The sequence below is a fragment of the Silurus aristotelis genome (assembly GCF_946808225.1).
Source record: "Silurus aristotelis genome assembly, chromosome: 8".
Classification (NCBI taxonomy): Eukaryota; Metazoa; Chordata; class Actinopteri; order Siluriformes; family Siluridae; genus Silurus; species Silurus aristotelis.
This window is the reverse complement of record NC_139581.1, coordinates 10744851-10767192: the sequence shown is the minus strand read 5'-3', so window position 1 is coordinate 10767192 and position 22342 is coordinate 10744851. Positions and strand designations below refer to the sequence as shown.

General features: G+C 37.2%; 1 protein-coding gene across 4 annotated transcripts in view; it reads left to right on the top strand.

Moving 5' to 3' along the window:
- Positions 1–21639, top strand: part of arhgap35a (Rho GTPase activating protein 35a) — a 66586-nt gene extending 44947 nt beyond the window's left edge. For all 4 annotated transcript variants that reach the window (XM_083548303.1, XM_083548304.1, XM_083548305.1 and 1 more), the window contains 5 exons: positions 3313–3454; positions 10294–10371; positions 13314–13445; positions 17255–17360; positions 18332–21639. In XM_083548303.1, the coding sequence (XP_083404429.1) occupies positions 3313–3454; positions 10294–10371; positions 13314–13445; positions 17255–17360; positions 18332–18758 (885 nt within the window). In that variant the 3' untranslated portion in view covers positions 18759–21639. The remainder of the gene's footprint in view (positions 1–3312; positions 3455–10293; positions 10372–13313; positions 13446–17254; positions 17361–18331) is intronic.
- The last annotated feature ends 703 nt before the right edge of the window (positions 21640–22342 follow it).

Below are 22342 nucleotides of genomic sequence, written 5' to 3'. Positions count from 1 at the left end.
ACACAGTAACAACTTAAGAACAAATTTATGGTACGAAAGTTGATTCGGAGCATCTCTTTTCTGGGTTTTGACACGTCAGTAGATGCAGTCATATCTTTTGGGTTTTCTAAATGAAATGGCAAATATTTATTTTGCCATGAGGAAAGATGACCATGTGAGGGTTAAGAACATTTTCCAATCCTCTTTATTTCTGCTTTGTTCAAGTTATAATTGAGCTGCTGTTTAAATTGCATTTTTTGCATCAATACCCTTTGAAAAAAAGGCCAGTAGCCTCAAGGAGCTGTACTGGTTTAAACCATTCAGGCATCCCCTTCAGCCTTTTCTCTATTTGGTTGTCATCACACATACATCGCTCTCGCTCTCGCTCGCTCTCTCTCTCTCTCTTTCTTTTTTTTTTTCTCTCCTCCTTTCTTTTTAATCTCTCTCCTGATAGGCTGAAAATGTTTGCTTTTTTTCTTGCTCTCTTTTAAATCTCCTCACCCAACCAGGGGAATGTTTTAAATTCCTGCATCTCCTTGTTCCACACTAATGCCCTATTAGTATGGCTACAGCAGAGAGAGCTTGAGAATGAACTTCCTCACCTCTGCAGGAATTTATTCATAACTAAATTTCTCTTGCCAGATTTGTCTGTCTCTTGTCTGTGTTATTAATGGTCTTGTCACAATGCTTTCAATATTAGTCTTCTATAAGCACACTTTTACTAGGGCTACATGATATGGACAAAAACATATGCATAGCTGAAAATTAATGCTCAAAGCAAAAAAAAAAAAAAGCAAATGAGTTTTTTGAACATTAAATAAAAAGACACCAACAGGTTGAGACTTTGTTTAAATCCCTAAGACATGTAGTTGGGCAAATCTCAAATCTTTAGCAATTTACTATTTATATATTGGGTAGAAAATTGTGTTATTCATCCTTTGGTTGTGTAAGATATTTAAAATTCAGCCACTGTAGAGAAAAAAACATGGAAAAGCAGGTAAATGTATATAGGCTATGTACACATTTACTCTAGAAAGAGCAGAATGTACTCTCCACTGCTCTACTCAATACTTTATTTGTTTTATTTTTTTTACTCGAGATTCTTATTTAAATAGAACAGAGATTTTCATCTTTCAAACCAATCTTCAGACATGTCCCCATTTTTCAGTACCAATTCTTTCTCATACTTGTTCCTATTACTCATTTTTTCCCACAACATCTGACCTTGCAGCAATCATCTTTTTGTGATTCTCTAAGCAAATAATAGTGTATTTGGCTGATCATGTATGGGTCAAACTTTGAGGTCTTACCCTAATGTATTATTAAACCATGGTGCCAGTAGTGCTGCCACTGTGTCAGAATGACAACAATGCCTCTATAAGACAAAGGAACTACAATCTTGGAAAGTTCAAGTTCATAAATGTATAAAAAAGCTTACATATGCAACTAAGGTGAATGGTGACAGCAGAAGATTTACTTATTTAATCATGATGTTTTTTTCTCAGTTTTTCAGATTATTGAGGGTAAATTAAAAAAAACTGTGAAAGATTATTTTCTACTCTTTCTGAAGTACTATCTCTTGCTCTGTAACTGTGCCTGGCTTGATGAGCCACCTACAACTCAAGTTGTATGGATAATCACACTAATTGTATGTTGTGGAACTTTTTCAATATTTGTCTATTCAACAATATTTTATTTTTATACTATATATTTACATTTATACTATACTTTATATATGGTACTCCATTCAGTTTGCTAAATGATTTAGTTGGGTCTACATCTGGCCTATGGCTTACTAGTTGACAACTCCTTTTGGCTTGGAGTTGCCGCAGTTATTTTACTGTTCTCTTAAAATGCGATAGTGAGATGGACTGACTTCACAGACCACTAGAGGAAACAGAGTGGATAAAGTGCTCTATGATGGTCCATATGAAAATAGATTAATGGCCCTAATCGTTGATGGTGTAGGTTGGCTGTTTTCCGTTCACAGCACAGTTGTTGAGCAGAAGATATCCAGTGAAGACTGTTAATGCAGGTTCTGGCTTGATAAGAATCAGGCTGTCTTTGCTCTGTCCTCTCCTCTTCCATGGACTGACAGTGCTGCAGACACAGTGTGATTCTTTATTTGCAAAGCTTTCAGAGGACAAAGGGAGAACTGAACTTTCAGTGTGCTTCTCTACAGAACATCAACTTATTAGATACACACAATGAACTGACATAGCTGGATTGGTTCACTTATGTCGCTCAGTTATCAGTGTACTCTGACTGTTTCCAAATTATTCTCTAGTTACTATAAGCAAACTGTTATGTTGTAATGTACAAAAACATAGTGGAGATTTTTCAATCCAGTCACATAGTACATTTACAGCATTTGACAGACACCCTTATCCAGAGCGATGAACAAATGCTTCCAAGTCTTTATCGATGAACAAATCAACACTGGTTCACTAGGTTGCAGACTTTGGGTACCGATGTCATAGGTTAAAAATATAATTGTAGGTAAATTCGTTGTTGATTATTTATTTTTATTTATTTTATTTTTTTTCCTAATATCGTGTGTGTGTGTGTGTGTGTGTGTTTTATTTCTATCACCAGACATTGTAACATTGTAATAAATATGTTGGTAATAAAGTAAAAAAATCTAAGCATTTAGAATACATATATGTATTTTCTATTTCTATTACTTTTAATCAGTCTGGTACTATCAGTTTTTATAACATTTAAAAACATTGACATTTTATGACATTAATGACCTTTAAATAAAAAAAAAAAAAAAAAACAGCTTGATTGTTGTCAGATCAACCTTCAGTTTTGTGTTGTGAGGATGTAGATCGTCGACTGCCGTGACAACAGATCCTCACATAAAATTGTGAAAAAAACAGCATCAGCTTATAAACTAAGATGGTGTCAATATATATTCGATTAGTATCAAGTATTACTCGGAGCACTACAAATTATGGGGGGGGGGGAAACCTGCATTGGTGGGTCAATACTTTATCAATGTATAAATGTATGTCCTGCCCAGCAAAACTCCCAGAAACAATTTGCTGTTGAACTGAAGTCCATATTGGTTAAAGATGCAGTGCTAAGTTTCTGCTCTGCATTTGTACAACTGGTAACTGATCTCCTTTTCAAAAATTTTATGTTCTGTAATGCTTGAAAAGTGCAGCTAAAAACGGTAGGAAAAGGTGAATACTGGTGATACAGGACATGTTTGAAATAAAAGATCCTGCTTTTTTGTACCTTTTGTGTCATGAGAGATGAGTAATTTTTGTCGAGTTTGCTTTGTGCTCATACACTTATAGACATTTCTCTCCCTTTAATGTTTTGCAGAAAACAAGACCAAAACCACGCCAGTCCTTTTCAAAACCACCGGAGAGTAACTACTTTGGTGTGCCTTTGGCCAACGTGGTCACGCCCGACCGTCCCATCCCGCTGTTCATTGAGAAGTGCATCCGATACATTGAGGCGACTGGTGAGCCCTGTTTATCCCCTCACAGCAACCACAAACAACAGGCTAGATCACATCACTCATACTGACAGCATGAAGATTAAACTGCAAAGATGGAACTTGTAAGAAACAGGAGGATTTTCCCTCATTGCTCAACCGAGCATGTTATTTAGAGTGCATTTATCTTAATACGTTAAAATGTGACAACCCTATAAGAAATGTCTCAAGGTGCTGATTTACGAGCAGCTCTGTCTTGTCCAGGCAGAAAGGTCTTGATCAGAGATTAGCACTCTTTCTGATTAGGTAAAGGCTGCCAAGTTTAGTGAGATGGTGTGACACAGCAGATGGTGTTGAAACTCCATTCAGGCAATCTGATGGAGATGAGTATACAGTGCTTGTGGGACCATTACTTTATGGATAACAATGTTTGCATGTAATTTCATTTCCTCCTCATTGATCTTTCAGTGTCAGGTTTCTTATAGAAGTCATTTTGTCTTTCCATTCACCTGTTAATAGCTGTTTTTCTTCCTGTCTATTATGTCATGTCATTTCATAGTATATATTTTAATGTTCTTTTATTTATTTCCTTCCTTTTTTTCTTTGTATCTGTTTACCTATTCTTCAGATTGCTAATGATTTCAGTGAGCCAAAGCAGCCTCAGATGTGCTTTTTGCATGACAGATATTCAGAAATTTGCCAGTTACAATCTCATTGGCTATCCGCACCTCCATGTGTATGCACTTCCATGCGCCAGCTTTATCAGTCCCTTGGGGAACTTTGAACATTGTGAAAACAAGCTTTTTTAGAACAAGATAAAGAGACTGAAAAAGCGTGCTGTGCTCACCATAGCCTCAGACACTCCAAGTCTGGTTTGAGAGACTGAAGGCTCGTTCAAACAGTCATGCGTCTTATCTCAGAACAAATACCTTTCCTTTAAAAACCATTTAAAATTAGGGTTAGGGTTGGCAACATTGCCAAATCATTTTTTAAATATTCATAGTAAATTCATATAAGCCCATTGGTACTGCTGCCAGCAGTAGGACTTTTACGACTTTAGTACTAAATAGTAGCTTTAGGAGCTATCCATATTTGTTAGCAAGGTAGCTAATCTTAGTTTTAGCATTATTGAAATGCACTTTAAGCCAAACACTACTGAGCCAGCTTACATTATATTTTGTAAATATGTTGCAAAGACCACTAACATGCTAAATAACATTAGGTCAATTATTATATTGTGTAAACCAGTAACCATGTTTCTAACAGGCTTATTGTCCGTAGGCCAACTATTATATTGTGTTAACCAGTAGAAGAACATTAGCATGTTGGATAACAAGTATTATACTGTGTAAATGTGTAACAATGTTTTCTAACAAGTGTTAGCCTTCATGATTCTAGATTAATAGTTAAATCAATTATATGCTGTTTGTTCAGTCCCAATGTTTCAAGTAATGTTAAACAAATGATTGTAATCACAGCCGGCTTAATGTGCCATGATGTACAAAATGCTGGTGTAAAACGGATAATCAATCACTTACACTTTGCAGATGTTTTGCATACGTGTCACCTCCAGTGAGAATTCAAGATAATAGCAAGCCATGATGTTTCCAGATGTTTGTGAGTGTTATTTGTTGTGAGCCTCTATCACAATCAGCATCTCTTTTGTCATGCAGACTGCAGCCTTTGGTTGGTCTGTCTTTGAAATATCGTCCTTCTGTGAAAGCATGTTTAACGAACATACTGAGGGATAAAACTACCAGCAACAGTGAAAGCCTTTCATCAATCAGTTAGTTTAGCAATGCTGTGTTTCTGTATCTTTTGGTGTGGGATGTACATGTGTTAATCGCATCTGTGTGTGCGGCCAGCAGAGATTAACACATGTACATCCCGAACCAAAAGATACAGAAACACAGCATTGCTAAACTAACTGATTGATGAAAGGCTTGCTGGTATCGCATCTGTGTGTGCGGCCAGCAGAGATTTAAATTGGGTCAGTCCCGTTAGCTTGGTTAGCTTGCAGGGATTAGTGTTTTCTAGGGGGATTGAGTTTATTGGTGCATATTCGTGCCTGTAGTGTAATTGTCTGTGTTGGAGGAACAGATAGCATTTCCTTTGGAAAAGCAGATGTCTAGTACAATCTAAAATTATGTAGTAAACGGTGAGCCATTCTCAAATACTGTTCCTTAGTGTTTTTGTGAACTGAAGTCTGGTGTATAGACTAGTTTGAATGTTGGTATTGTCTGTGAATGTAAAACCCCACCCTTTGGACAAAGTGTTTTTAAAACTGGAGGGGGGGCATTATGAAGTTTTGAGGTGATTTTGTTTCTCTCTCTTGTAGTCATGCGTGTGTGTGTTTCTGCAATAGCAGCGGGATGCTGAGCGGTGCGCTGTAATTTTCTGCTCAATAGCTTCCTAGTAGAGATCAATATCTGAGAGCTGGAAATAAGACCAATCTCTGGTTGCAGTTCATTTCTGGAGTCTTAGGGTGGAGCCCACTGCTGCAGCTGCCCACACTCTGATGCACTGATGGTTAAGATAGTGACACTTACTTAAACACACTTCCCTGCCTTCTTAATTACACATCTACATATCACTGCAAGCTATTTAGATGCAAGATTACATTCTTCTGTTGCACCTCAGTGACTGTGACAGAAGCAGACATCCTTTTGGTGTTTGTGAAATGTAAATTCATGCATATCAAAATGAATATATGTATAAACAAAAAAAACAAAGTGTTGAATGGGGAATTTGCTATGAAGCTATTTCAATGAAAAGCTGTCCTATGAATTTTTGGTTTATATGGTTAGATATAATTCGGAAGGTCCCCTGGTGGTCTAGTGGTTAAGATGCAGCGCTCCCACCGCTGCGACCCGGGTTCGATTCCCGGTCAGGGAACCATCCCCAGCCACTCTTAGTGCCGGTCCCAAGCCCGGATAAATTGGGGAGGGTTGCGTTAGGAAGGGCATCCAGCGTAAAACATGTGCCAAATCAAACGTGCGGAGGATCCGCTGTGGCGACCCCTAACGGGAGAAGCCGAAAAGAAAGTTTTTTTTTTTTTATGGTTAGATATAATTCGGACCCTTCCAAAATAGCTAATTACAGAGAACTAAAATAAGATAATGATTAATGTCCATTTAGTTCTATTGCCCCTCTCTGAGAGCTTTATTATCCTTTGTTAATGATTTGGAATTTGTAGCCAGATGTGCTTAGTCACAGATACACATACAGTCAACACACACCAGCATGGTGTCTTGTTCATTTCATAATGAAAGTAAGCACAGGCCCTGATTATGACACATTACTTTACCCTAAGATATGATTTTTCATGGAAATGTACTTAAACCACTTAAAACCCAATATGGCATACCTGTTTTACATGTTAGAAGCATACTTGTAAAGGGAAATTGTTGTGTGTTTATAGGAGAATAATATTTATTTATTTTTATTTTTATTTATGCCTCTCTCATTTATACTAATTCTTTGTAACCCTGTCCTGCTTTAAATTTTTCTCCTTTCATTTCTTCTTTTCTTTTCTTTTTTACATGTCTTTCAATTAACATGTTCTAGCATGTCTGGACTTGATTTATGCAGTCTGAATTTATTCAGCATGGTGAACTTGTTACTAATAGGAATGCTACCCAGAGAGAGTATACCATTTAGACCCTGTTTTAGACTGTGTGCACCTCAGATGTTCAAATTAGAAGTGGCCAGTTGTAAATAACGGCCTGGACACAGCAAACCTTTAGACCTGGTAGTCAGTATAGCCACGTAACTGCTCTTATCATTTTCTCCATTCTAAGACTTTTAAGAAAAATTAATAATTAAAAAAAATAATCATCCAAAAAAAAGGCTTGACAGCTTGTTGCAATGTAATACCAGATACCGGACTACTCAAATAGTGCATTACACATAATAAGGTATTTTATGTTTATATTTTTATTAGTTTTTTTTGTTCTAAATAAACCATTGTGATACATGAGATTGAGATGGAATTATAATTATATAGTTTGTAATTAAATCTTTCATCTTCAGCCTTCGAGATTCACATTATTAGATCAGTGAATATATATAATCATGCCAAATGTTAGTACACACAAAAATCTGTATATTCACTGCATAAGATATTTTCATGTAGTGGTACGCTAGAATCTGTAAAGTGCACTATATTGCCATAGAATTTAATTTGTGATTCAGCCACTAAAACACTATTATGTAATTAAGGAAAAAGGAAAATGTCAAAAACTGAGTGGCCAGCAACATTATATGCTAAATCCAGTCTCAGGGGACACAATTGCTGCACATGAAAATACCAGGAGTAAATACCTCTCAGCTGCCTACTTGTGATTTAATATCAGCTCTGAACAGGGCCATAGATGAATAATGAATTACAGTAAAGGCTGGCACTGTGGCAACAGGAGGTAGAAAAGTAGTGCACACTTATGTCTGAAGGAGTGGCATATGCTTGAGTGTGCTTATAAAGAGATTTCCCGGTTCAGATATGGTGTAACACATTGCTGAATTATCAGCTTCTGCTTAGCGATACTGCTGGAATGCCATGTATACTGCATAGCTCAGGGAGGATATGCATAACATGGCCACAGGAAATGACCTCGCTTTGGGGAATATATGTGCTGCTCAGGAAGCTGTGCATCAGTGGTGCTAAGGGCATTGTGAGCTTTTGACCCCTGTGCTTTGCCCCCTGTGTGAGCGAAGAGACTTCTCCTTCTGTCTCCCTGTAACCTTTCATTCACTGATATTTCAAGAATAATGGAGGGTTGATTTTGACACACACACTCACAAAAAGAGAGTGAGAGAGTGAGAGAGTGAGAGAGTGAGAGAGTGAGAGAGTGAGAGAGAGAGAGAGAGAGAGAGAGAGAGAGGGATGGATGGATGAGGACTTCCTTTTATTGTCCTCGACCCGACACTTTCAAGCAGGATGCAGTGTCTCTTCCCCTCCATTCTCTCTCTCCCCATTTTTTCCTTTTTATTTTCTCTTTTATTTTATTTTTTTACTTTTGAGAACTGCTCTTGAAACATCAGGAAATACTAACTGTTATGTCATTGATGAAAATACAGAGGAATATGAGTAACTTTTGATTTTTAAAAGCTGTGTAAGACTGCCTTGTCTTTTAGATTAGTGCATAAAGTAGTTCATATTTCTATCCTTCAGCCAAGTACTTTTTCTGTCTCTTATTGTTTGTGGCAATGCCATTCACTCTTCTGTTTATATCCTAAAAGTAAAGAACAAAAATGCTTTCTGCCTGGAATATGCTACATGAGATTCCTCTCTAAAGAAATGTAGGCAACCACTAAATTGCCCCATCCAGGAAAAGGCTGGTCACTATAATGAGAACTCACTTATTGGACTTCAGGACAGTTCCACAGTCAACATTTTAAAGGTATTTTAATCTGAAGGATAAATTAAACTCCTGCTTTTGTCAGGATCACTATTAAGGCATATTCTGGAAGTCTGTGGTGTTTTTAATCTAAGCAGACCTTTTATTGTGCATTAATTTATGATTAAAAGACAGAAAAAGTTAGAATTTCTTTGTGTGGGATTTTCTCATTTCCTTTGGTTAGGGTTGTAATGACATTGTAATGTGTCACAGGCATCACACAACTGTTTCTGCAAAAATTTGTTTAAAGGGTGGTTCGAATTTGGACCGTCAGTTTGTGTAGTTCCTTGTTGTAATTTCCTTCACTTCATCTCCTGTTTGGAAGAGTTTGGGCTGGCCTTTGGAGTTATAGTGCTTGACATTTACATGTAGGGTATGTGAATCAGTAGAGGGAAATGTTCATTAATAGATATAAGGGATAATGAACCGAATTAGTCATTGTGGCAAATGTTGTGGTGGCATTTTTATTTCTTCCTTTCACTAATGTATTGTGTGAGTTCATGTTGCATGGCAAGCTGCAGTGGCATACAGCCTAGTTATCAAACCACAGCAGCCGACAAAGCAAAAAAAAATCTCTTGATGTCATGGTTGGTTCACCCTGCTGGGTGTTACTTTGCCACACAGTTTCAAGGATTTTCTTTTTTTTCTTTTCTTTCAACCATTGCACTTTATCTCTTTTTACAATTTTTCTTATGAGTTATATTTATATGGCTAAAAAGGAAGCTCATTTAGGAGCAGATGGCAAATCGCTGTGCTTTACTTCTACCAGAAGCTACCTTGCTTCTGAGCTTGTCTTGAGCTGTCCGTCACAACAACAGTGTTGTCAAGATCGGCAGAATGAGACTCCAGGCTGTAAATGCCTGGGAGAATAAAAACAAAATAATATCATGTTTGTTTTGGTGGTTGACATGCTTTTTATTGACTTGACATGATTGGCTAAACACTGCAGGCGTTTTGTGATCAGATGAATGGAGCATTCTAGAGTAACAACTTTCCTGTAATAGGAAGCTGAAGCATCTGTAGTGCTGGACAGAAACAAGGAGTAAGTGGAATAAATACTGTGTGCTATTTACACCAGAATTAAAGCTCTTCAGCTTTTTTCCCCTTTCAACTAGTTTAAATATGCATGACATTATTGCTATCAGATACTGAGAGTCCAGGAGGAGGTTTCAGCTATACTGGTCATCAGAGCTATGCATGCTGAACATAGGTGTCTGTTTGTTGATACACAATAAGGCAGTTAGCACTTTCCTCCAAGCATGGTGATTTGAAAGATGTTTTACACATCTTGAGCTTCGCCCTTTTTTGTAGCTCCAGGGTCTTACTGTCTTCATGTTTTGCTTGTTCTTCTCATGTCATTGTGGGTTTCTGCTGGGTTCTCTGGGTTCTCAGATTCCACAAGATCCCACAAGATCCACATCGACCACAGCAACATTAATATTTTCTTTATATTTTTTGTCTCCTTTTCAGGCCTGAGCACTGAGGGAATCTACAGGGTGAGTGGAAACAAGGCTGAAATGGAGAGCATGCAGAGGCAATTTGACCACGGTAAGATTTTACTATTCACTATCAGTTGACTTTTATGATATGCAAATGTTCATGAAATATAAACAGATAATAATAAAAAAATACCCATACTCATTAAAAATAATGTACGCTCAGTGTAATTAGTTTTGTGAAGTATTAAGAAGCTGGTAATGATGAAACAGTTGCATCAACTGATCTATTTAGTTATATTCATTATTCTTGTCTTCTTGAAATCTTGGTATTTTTTTCTTCATTGTGCTAATTAAGCAGAGCAATGTCAACATGTTTAATTTGTGCATAACCTTACATAAACAAAAAAAGAAGACATGGTCAGATATTAAATCTTTTTCAGAAATTTATTCTAAGACTGTAGCATTTGCATTACAGACCATCCAATGTGAATGATAGACAAACACCTTGTTGATGAGAAGGGTCAGAGGCCAGGCTGGTTTAAAATGAAAGAAAGGGTAGAGTAACTCAGATGCAGTAACCAGTCTGTCTAATGCAGTGGACGCATCTCAGTAGAATTGCTGGAAATACTTGGGGCAGATGGGCTACAACAGCAGAAGATTGGTTCTATTTCTAACAACCAAGAACAGAATACTAAGGCTGCTGTGCTCACAGGCTTACCCAAATTGGAAAAGCATAGCCTGGTGTGATGTATCTTGATTTCTGTTGAGGCACACAGATGGTAGTGCCAGCAGCATGAATCCATGAAACTAACCTGCCTTGTGTCAACAGTCTAGGTTGGTGAAGCTGGTGTAATGGACGGGTGGGTGGGTGTTTGGGTATTTTTCTTACCACACATGGACATATTAATGCCCCCCAATCATCACCTAAAAGCCAGAGCATATTTCAGCATTGTTGCTGACCATGTCTGTCTTTTAGTGGCCACAATTTCAGCATGATAACACCATGTCATAAAGCAAAAGTCATCTCAAATTGGTTTCATGAACATTACAAAGAGTTCAATGTTCTTCAGTGGCCTTCCCGGTCACCGGATCTGAATCCAATAGAACATCTTTGTTATGTGGTACAATGGGAGATTCACAGCATGAGTGCACCTTGAAAAATCTGCTTGAACTGTGTGATGCAATCATTTCCAAATAGACCAGAATCTCAAAGGAATGTTTCCAACATCAAGTCTATGCTTTAAAGAATTAAGGCTGTTTTAAGAGCATAGGGAGGTGTATTAGTCTAATGTCTGTAATAAAGTGGGCAGTGAGTACATGTACCTTATGTGTATGTGTAATATGTCTGTGGAAACACTGGGAAAAGCATTTGAAATGCAAATTCAGTCAGCATTGTATGTGAATTCTGAATCTGATAGCTCCTCAAATTTAAAGCCTCTTCACTAGAGTAAAAAAACATAACTAGAGATCCATGGGATTGTTTTGTTTAATCATGTATACATAAGCAAACCAGGCAGATCTATTCTCAATCAGATGCACAATGAAGCTTTTTACAGTGCCTATGGATTTGTATCCCTTTAGAACACATTATCGTTTCTTTATAATACTTATATACGAGTTCAGCAAAACACAATAGTTTTTGCAGCTTGGAAGGAAGCCTTAGGTGCTACTGTAGAAGTAAAGGAATAAGGGGCTTGTTGAGTAGTTCAACTGTGGCAGACTCAGAAGTGCTTGTGTATGAGCTCTTAAAATAAATGACTCATGCACACACTGCATATGGTTGCTTTATGATTTTGGCATGATTTGCACAAAGCCCTTGAGACCTCCTGTATCTGCATTTCAAGGATTTTGTTATGAACAAATCACATTTATATCGACAATAGCATTGTGCAGCTGTTCTGCTTAATTAACCTGTAGTTATCTACAGTTATTGATTCAGCCGAAAGTCTAGATGGATCATTATGAGGTTTATATGCGCTAGTTAATTTGTGAGCACAAATGCAATAGAGTGCCAATATTGAATTGTAATTTTGAGACCTTTCTGTTTATGCATCACTTTATATTTGTTATATGCATTGACTGCCTTGGCACCTCTTTGTATAGAGAATAGGAAAAGAAGGTCAGTTAATTACTTGAATATTGGTTTATGTAATGAAGCGTGTGCACATGCACAAACTGCTGCACTGCTGCGTTCTGTCAGGGTCGGTTCGGTCTGGCGGGAACTAATTGGAGATGAGGATCAGGGTAATAATAGAAATCTGATCGATTAGGCCCTTGCACAGCCTTGTTACTACAGAAGCTAGTGCATACAGGTAGCCACTAACATGCAGGCAACAATGAACAGATTCAGATCCGCAGTCAATTTTGGCCATGTGACATATTCTGACCTTATTCAGTGCTGTATATTTAATGTTCACTGAATAATTTATCAACTGGAAAAAAGAGAAAATCATTAAAACTCTGTCTTTCTGTGTATCAGTAGCGCTGCTTCTGCTTTCCCTATTAGAGAAACAACAAACCCTAATCACAAGGCAACTTTTTAATTACGTTTTACTTTTTTTCTTTTACAATCAGTAAGCAGCTTCACACCAGTGATTTTTTCTTTCTTCTGCAGAATATAAACTAATTTCTTACAGTGCATGCAAATCGTTTGATAACAATTGCTGTGTAGTTTTAATCGGATCGCTTTTCATTGTCCTTGCATCTGTTACTTTTATTTTCCTCATCTCCATTGTGCCTTGTTCACAGCAGACTCCTCTCTTTTGGCATGAGAGTCCTCCAATTATACACACATTTTATGGGAATATGGGTAATTTAGTGATTTACAGAGCCTGTGCTAAACACAATGGTTGTATATTGAACAGGTTTGAAATAGAAGTGGTGTTATAATGGCTTGTCAGCCAGTGGGTGGTTTCTTCAAATTAGCACACCAGCTTCTCTTCATGTAGGTTGTGTGTGATGAATTGTGTTTGCCATTACTCATTAAAGCTGCTGAAATTATGGATTTATGTATTATGTATTATCTGACTCTTCCTGGTTTCTTGCTGATAGATCAGACCCTGGACCTGGTGGAAAAGGACTTCTCTGTGAACACTGTAGCTGGAGCCATGAAAAGCTTCTTCTCTGAGCTTCCAGATCCTCTGGTACCCTACAGCATGCAGTTGGAGCTTGTGGAGGCCTTTAGTAAGTACCTTCACAAAATGCTATATGGTATCAGAAGAGCTGCTGAGTGTACTGGAGGTGCAGTCTGTTTAATGTGAATTTCATTTTGTAGATTTGCAAAAAAAATATACAAATATAAAGAAAATAATGATTGTCCCTAGTTTAATTTTATCTGTATTGTGTTGTCTCAACCAAAAGCAGATAGAAACTGTACCTCTAAAGATGTACTCCTCATACGTTGGTGGACATTTTGGTGTTCTCGCTGCAGAATATTTATCAAAACATTAATGATTCTCTAAAACTGTTGAAAAAGTGTTTGCTGCTGAACATTTTTTTCCATTCACTGGTCTCAGACTGTTATATGTGGTGGAAGAGGCGTCAATATCAAAGGCCTATGTGATCTACTTTAGGCTAAAAAATTGGCACAATAAGTCATTCTTTTTTGCAGTAAAATAAATATTATATAAAATGGTTTTGATTTTCACATGCAAGGCTCATTGATGAAATGTGCATTCATTTGTTGCTCTTTTGCTTTACGGCTTTTTATTGAAGATATGGAGCATTTTTTTTATTTTTAAACTATCAACCAATAGAACACACCAGTAGACATTATTTGTCAGCCTACTCATTTTCAAGTTTTTGAGGTTTGGATTAAATCAATGAAAGAACTACAAGCGATAAGAACTATGATAAATGCAGTAACTGTGATAGAGTAGTCACTGTATTATGCAAAATGTAATTGTAAACCCCAAAAAGCACTTACTGGACACCCTTGGTTTTAAAATGAACAGTTGTTCTATTTAGTGTCAATGATGTGTGAGATCAACATACTAATTTTTAATCAGTGCACTATGTAAAGTAACACAGTGGGTGCTGCTATTACCCAATTTCCCTCATTAGTACGATGAGAAGTAGGCTCTTTGCTTTTGTAACCTGATTAGCTTAATGTCCTAATATACCATCTGTGTTTGTGCTGTATTTGTTATTAAAGTCTGTCCAATTGCCCATCTTCTGCTAACGGGTGGTGCAGAATCAGAGCACATGGTCAAAGATGTACTCTAATGTAGGCAAGGTCTGTGTACTTTATCATCCCTGTGTAATGCACATAAATCCCACTACTGTGCAAAAATAGCAACACAGAACAATGCTGGTTGTATAGCTGCTGCATCCACATGCATAATCATCTTCTGGTGCTCTGTACTAGCTTGTTTAAAGAACAATGAAAGGGTGAGCATATTTTTCTGAAGAGGTTTATCTGCAGTTGGAAGTTGTTTTGCTCACACAGCACTGAGCTTCATCCTCATGCAGTGTGAAATTCTGTGTTAGGCTCCAGGCTTTCCTCCAGCCTCAGGATGCACCAGCAATTAGACTGAAACTGCAGCTTATGCCTGTAGTTAGCCTGCTGCTTGGGAGCATTTAAGCATGTTGCTGAAACTCTTTTAAGCACTTCAGTCCTTTGGAAAAACACTTCAGCACGATGTTGGTCTGCCAAGTAGAGAACTGAAAGCAAACCCAAGCAATGTGACAGAATTTAAGTGCATCTTTTACTTCCAGTACTCTTAGGCTGTCAAGGATGTTTTACTATATGTTAACGTAATAAAAGATAGTCGATCTGAGACAGTAAATGCACCACCTCTGTCCTTTTTTAGACTTTTATTACTCCAACACTCAAGAAGAGACAGTGAGGAAAATATGCACTTATCAAACATAGAGCACTCTTGAGAGAAAATCATACATGAAGTGATTGTAGTGTTCTTGAAAAATTGTGAAGGAAAAATAATGAGAGAGACAGACTGAAATGGACAGACGGCAGGTTATGTGATTGCAGAGTCAATCCCTGCAGGTGGTGGGTGGAGCTTCAGGCTGGCCCGTCTGTCACAAAGCGTCATGGCAACAATGCAGCAGACTTGTTCAGTGTCAGCGGCTGTGAAGCTAGACCTCAAAAGTGCCTGCATTGTCCTGGCATTTACTCGATTCCTTTGGTCATGAATAACTGATATGCGATCCAGGAGGCTTTAACATTGACATATTGCATTAACAGAGACAAATTTCCTTAGCAGACGAGCATGCAGTAAGGGTTGTCTGTTGTGATCTGATTTTGATTGATTACAGACTGTTAGTATTTTTTGAAGATGAAATCACCGCTTTGCCTCAGCGTGAGGTGCTGGCAAGGTTTGCTAAAAGTGTTACTCCATGAAATGATGCATCAGTATAAGTGTGAGGGTGTGTGTCTGTGTGAGGAATACTGGAGTGTAAAACTGACATCAGTGTTTGCATGTGAGATGCTGACATCAGTCTCTGTGTCTGAATGTGATACTCCGAAGCAGCACATCTGCCATTGTGGTCACATGTCTTGATAGAGAGCTCTCTGAGGGCTGATGTAAGCCGATCTGACTCAGTGCATCCATCGTTCTTGCAGCACCCAGGGGACGTGTGTGTGTGTGTACTTGCTGTTTGGTTTTTGCCTCATCCAGCAAGCATCTTTCAATCTCCCCTGATGACAGTGATAGGAAGTCAGGCACCATATGGAGTTCTAGAAGGATCCACCCATTCTCATTGCTGGAGCTGGCTCCAGACGTTTTTTTAATTTTTTTTATTTGGGTGTGTACTAGGGCTGCCATAAAAACTTGAACAGCATTCAAACAGTCAAATTTGTTATATTTGTTTATGCAAAGGCAAAAATTAGTGTAAAAGATTTAATATCTTTAAACCACACAGACTCACGTGTGTGTGTGTGTGTATGTATGTATGTGTATATATATATATATATATATATATATATATATATATATATATATATATATATATATATATATATATATATATATATATATATATATATATATAAAATAGGCTTCCTTTTAATTGCTTAACATGAGTCTGTTGAAATTTCTAGGCTCGTTGGAGATCTTTCAATAAATGCATGTCTTTTATGTCATACTTTATGTTTATTCTATTTGAATTAAATATTAAACAAAAACAAGCATTGTATCTGTCCTTAGATGGCACATCTTATCACTTACTGGAGTCACTCTGTCTGTGGCTAATTCTTCAATGACTTTTATTGGGCATATAACAGCATTACAACATCATTAGATTATAGTCTATGCAGTAAGCATATATACTCACAGGCCTCTTAAATGTGAATGTTTGTACACCTCATGAAGTTCTTCAGCCAACCACTCATGTGGCAACAGGACAATACATAAACTCATGAAGATTTTATTCATTTTAAGATTCATGAAGACATCTTAATCGAGATAAAATGACCCTAGTGAGTCTGACCATAGCATGTTGGTTGGTGCCAGACAAGACTGGTTTAAGTATTACATATACTGCTGATCTTTTGATTGCTCTAAATGTTTTTTGAAGCAGTCTGTAGAGTTACCCAAAATGGTGCAAAAAACCCTATTTAAATTCCAAAGGGACTTTTTCTAGTATATAACTGTTCAGTTTCAGTAAGCTTGTGCCTGGTCCAATTAAAATGCCTGGTGAGTGTATAGTTAAAAGAAGTGGGAACATTTCAGATATATACCTCTTAACAGAATTGTCTGAAATGTTTTATCATTTTAAATATGTTAGTTCCTCTGAATACATGTGAAAGAATTCTAAACATGTCTTTAGGGGTGAACTGTGCATGTACCCATTGTCATGTTGTTTCCTGTTTGTTTCCTGTTTGTCTGCCTTCTTTCTGCTTCTCCCTCACCTCCAAGTGATTGTCCGAGTTATTACTTGTGTTGATGTGCCAAGAGGCTGTATCTGGATGTGTCTCTGCTTTTGTGTCCCTCTGTCTGTGTGTCTCTTTCTCAACTCTGTCTTGCCTCCCGCAGAGATCAATGATAGAGAGCAACGATTCCTCGCCATGAAAGACGTGATGCGCAGGTTCCCCCGAGAAAACTATGATGTCTTCAAATATGTCATCAGTCACCTGAACAAGTGAGCGTTATTACTTTGCAACCTCTTACACTTGGACAACTATCAAGAATGTAAAGAATATATAGGTTTTATGTGTATATAGTATGTTATAGCCTGCATAGTTATCATGTAAATGACGGCAAAAATGGCAAAAAAAACGGAATCAATGTCAAAGGAAGGGTTTGATTGTAAGGAAGACTTGCAGTAAACTGTGGTGGGCAGAATTTAAATAAAATCTTTCTTTGAGGAAAGGCACATATATTTTCACATAATCTTTCCATAAATTTCCATTTATAAAATGCCACTCTTAACAAGATTGACTTACAGAACTCTGTTACAGTTATTCTCTGAGGATATTACAGAATATCCTCAGAGTAGTTTAATAGGCTATTGTCTTAAGGCTAATTCATAGGGCTTCATCCATTAGTAAAGAACACAGTATAATATTCATTCATTTTCTCCCGCTTATCCGTAATTCGGGTCGCGGGGGCAGAAGTCTAGGCAGGCCCCCGCCTTCGACTGCTGCCCAATCCTCACAGCACCGTCCCTTACGGTCCCTCCTGCAGGTGGTGAGCCCACGGGAAGACAGTATAATATATATTTTTTAAATAAGGAATGCAGACTTGCTTATTACAGGAACGCTCATTTATGCAGTTATTGAAGATGGGCTAATATTTAAATATATTTACTTTTGCTAAGCCAGTGTCTGTTTCAATTAAAATGCCTGCTGAGTGTATAATAAAAAGAAATGAGAAATCTTAAAATATATACCTCTTAACAGATTTGTCTGAAATTTCATATTATTACAAATTTGTTAGGAGACATATTTTTGGTGTGTGAGAGGAGGCTAAACGTGTCTTTCTACATGTATTCAGTAGCTCACAGCCCGCTTTAAAATAATTTGTCAGTCTAAAAATGAACAGATTATATTTATTTGATTTGTTTATTTCTATTACATTCCATCTAAATCTCTTTGTTTTTCTCTGTTTCAGGGTGAGCCATAACAGTCGTGTGAATCTGATGACGAGTGATAATCTATCCATCTGTTTCTGGCCCACACTGATGCGGCCTGACTTTACCACCATGGACGCGCTGACAGCAACGCGCACTTACCAGACAATCATCGAGACCTTCATCTACCAGTGTGCTTACTTCTTCTACAATCAGCCCCTGGTCGACAACCCAAGCAGCCTCTCTGGGCTCCCAGGATCCCCCACTGCCACCCTGTCTTCAACTTCGTCCATGTCCGGCTCCGCCTACCCATCCTGTTACACCTCGGCCCAGCACGTAGCCACACCCTTCATCCCACCTCAGCAGTCCCCACCCCATTCTCCTCCCCCGACTCCACAGTCACCTATCCAGAGTCTTCTTCCTTCACTACATCCACACCATGCACCAACGGAACAACACATGCTGTGAAGCAGAAAAGGATGTTGAGAGAGTAGGAAAGTGTAAGAGAAACAAAGAAAGAGATGAAGTAGCATTTACAGAGATTACAGAAATGGGGAATGATTTTTTTTTTTTTTTTTTTTTTTTTTTTTTTTTTTTTTTTTTTTTTTTTTTGGGAAAAGATAAATGAGATTGAGGAAATATATGTGATAGAGAATGCAAAGATGGAAGAGATAGAGAGTATTTGACATAGTGGGAAGGTCAAGCCACTTCAGCTGTGTGACACTCCAGGAACACCTCATCTTCCATAGATCACTGCACTCATTGAATTTCTCCTCATAACATAATTCAGAAGAATACACACTTTGCTACGTATATTCACACATAGATCTGAGAGCGAGCTCTCTTTTGGACCAGCACAGGACAGACAAGATGGGAGGAGTGTGTAGCTGAAGATTGTGTTACTTGGCCCATCCTGATAGACCTGAAAGGTGACAGAGTAAAAAACAGGCTTGGTATGTGTGCGTTCTGGTGTAAAAGCTAGAAATCTGATCTAAACTCTGCACACAGCTGATTAACTTCAACTTCATATAACCTCTCAGGCCCATGTCCTGTCACCACCACTAGGAATGAAACTAAGTGTGGCAAGAAGCCATCCTTAGCATTCTCAGCATTCTTTTTTTTTTTTTTTCACTTTTTTTATGTTTCAACCACTATTATCACATTTTTAAAGACTTGTTTCAGCAATTGAAGACACAACTGTCACCCACATTCCTCTTTTTCTCTTTCTGAATGAGTCCTATTTAAAGGGGAACATGTTTAATGAAAACAGCCCGGACAAGAACTTGTCAAACTATCTGGTTTTATTGGCAGTGGATTAAAGTAAACTTTGGTACTTTTTTCAATCTGGGATTTGAAGTCTTCTCAGCATATCTGTTCATCTCTCTGCCCTCACATTGAGCCAGAATCTGAAAAAGGTGCCAGGAGACTTGTTTCATTTTTGTTCTGAAAGCAAAAAAAAAAGTGTGTTTCCTTGATTTTGAGTGCATTTTCTTGACACGTTAGTCAGGGTCCAGTTTGTGTACCACTTTAATAAAGGATCTCAGTGAGATTCTTCTTTAGAGCAGACATGGAAAGATAATGCACTAGTGAGCTGAAACATTAATGTGTATGTGCGATTACGCGTTCATGTGCGTGCCTGCCTGAATGTACACTTTATGCTTGTGAAATGTCACAGTGAGATTTTGGCAGCTTTTAAAAAGTGTGTCCAGTGGATTGGTTTTGATGGAGGGGAAAAAAGAGATGTGAAAGCTGGATCTCGAAGTATATGGGTGGTAATTTTGGTTCTCTGTGTGAGTTGACACTGAAAAGAAAAGCTGCTTTTTCTAAAAACACACTTGCGTCACTCAGTCTAAATTATGCTGCACTATTCCATTTGAGACTTCAAAATATATTTTGAATTGACTATTGCTCAGTCAAAAATGTTTTGTGTCTAAAGTAGAGTAGAAAGAAAGAGAAGACATAAAGGGAAGATTTGTGCCTATTTTTTTTCCCTTCTGGTATGAAATCCGTTTTCATCTTTGTTCTCATATTTGGGTGTGCTACTGCCATCTTCTGTTTCCACACGGTATTTCACACCGACTGAGTCTGACTTCAGTGGGGTTTTTTTGTTTCTGTTTCTTGTTTTTTTATATTTTCACTCGGATACCCCGACCCCCATCTCCAATCCCCGCTTTCCCATCATAGAAGTGCTTTAAATTCACTTTAAATCACAGCCTTTGTTTACACAGAATCACACAGAGAAATCCTCAAATACACTTCTCAGCACTTCATATTCTGTTTTTTATTCTCAGGTCATCGCTGCGATAATTGCTATTTAACTATCAAAAATTCCTAATTGTTGACTTCAGAGAGTTTATTGACATGTCTGATGTAATTCTTAAAAAATCATGATGCTGATGTACTCAACAGGCTGAGTTTTGGAATTAAACAGGAATTTCTAGGATTGCAAATTTAGACATTTTAATTGGTATTTCTCATAGTGTAGTTCTGTAATAAATCTCTCTGACTTGAACTGCCCACAACTTTTGCCCTGCCAGTCAAAGTCATATGTATCTGATTGGCTGTTTAAAATGTCAGCCCATTATCTGCTTACGCTTAGAGCTCAACTTCCACTTTAAATATTTTTCTTTTTTTTTTCCAGTCATGGTATTTTTTTTGGGATAATAGGGAGAAGGATCCATGCTCTCCTGGTACTTTGCAACTGATTGTTGTCATGCCATGTTCTCACTCTAACTTATAACCATGTCTCAGTATAGAGTCGATTCTTAGCAGCCAAAGACTGTGCAGAATAGGTGAGTGAAAGAAAAGGAAAGGCATCAAATGGGAATTAAAATGTGACGTTCCAGCAATTTTATGTGGCTGCATTTTTTTTTTTTTTTTTTTTTTTTTTTTTTTTTTCAATTTTGCAACAGTGGTGACCAATTGTTAAGTTAAATGAGAAGCAAGCAAAATTATATTCAAAATGGTTGCTTATTTGTGTGTTAGGGGGTCTAACACTTTGCCCTGTAGTCAATGGTGATAAAGGTTTCTTTTTATGTTTTATTTTAAGAATTAAAAAAAGGACCATTTTTAAAATAATTTTGTGAATGGTATAAAGGCCATATGATATAGTGCATGATTCAACTCCAAGTCTGGGAGTTGGGACCTTCAACTCTTCGTATTTAAGTGGGGGAAAAAAAACTATGAAATAAACAAAGAAAAAAAAAAAAAAGGAAAAAAAATCTTGAAGTAAACTGAGAATAATTCATGACATTATTTGCTATGGTCATTTGTCTCAGTGGGAATGGTGTACAAACAGTAAGGCCTTATGTGACCTGTATTATAGTTAATAAATCAATCTTGTAATATGTTTCTTGCTTGTTGTTTTTTCACGGTTTACATTATACTACAAAAACACCAGATTTGGTTTTACACATTTTAGAATATGATAAAAAAATCTATAATATTTTATTACATTTATACTTTCAAAACGTTTTACAATATTCTAACACCACACATGGGGAAGAGAATATTTTAAAGCAGTTCTTTCTTCACATATATTAACTAAAACAAACAGCAAAAATTCAATCACTATTCAGTTTCATCTCTACTGATTGAATGTCCTTTTTTGTTTTGGTTTTCAATGAGGTTTATTTATCTATGATTAGGTGATTTAGGAAATACATGAATTAATTAGTTCATGAGCAAGTACCAACAGTAAGAACTAAACTTTATGAAGAGAAAAGAACAGGAAATCTTCCTAAGGTTTTGTGGCATTCACATGATCCTGGGTGATACTTAAGGTATTTTGGTAAATGTATAATTACAGTTCTTTGCTCAGAACAAGTACTCCTCTCTGAGCAGATTATCTATATTCATTTCTTAATACATAATACTTTGGCCTTAATCATTTTTAACCACATTATTGTCAAATACAGTTGACTTCAGATCTCGGTTTTAATCCGTTTATGCATTACAGAAAAAAAGATTTTAGGCCTACAAAGTGGATAGAGATTTTTTTTTTGTTGTTGTTTAATTTGATTACTACTTTAACAAGACATACCTATAGTCTT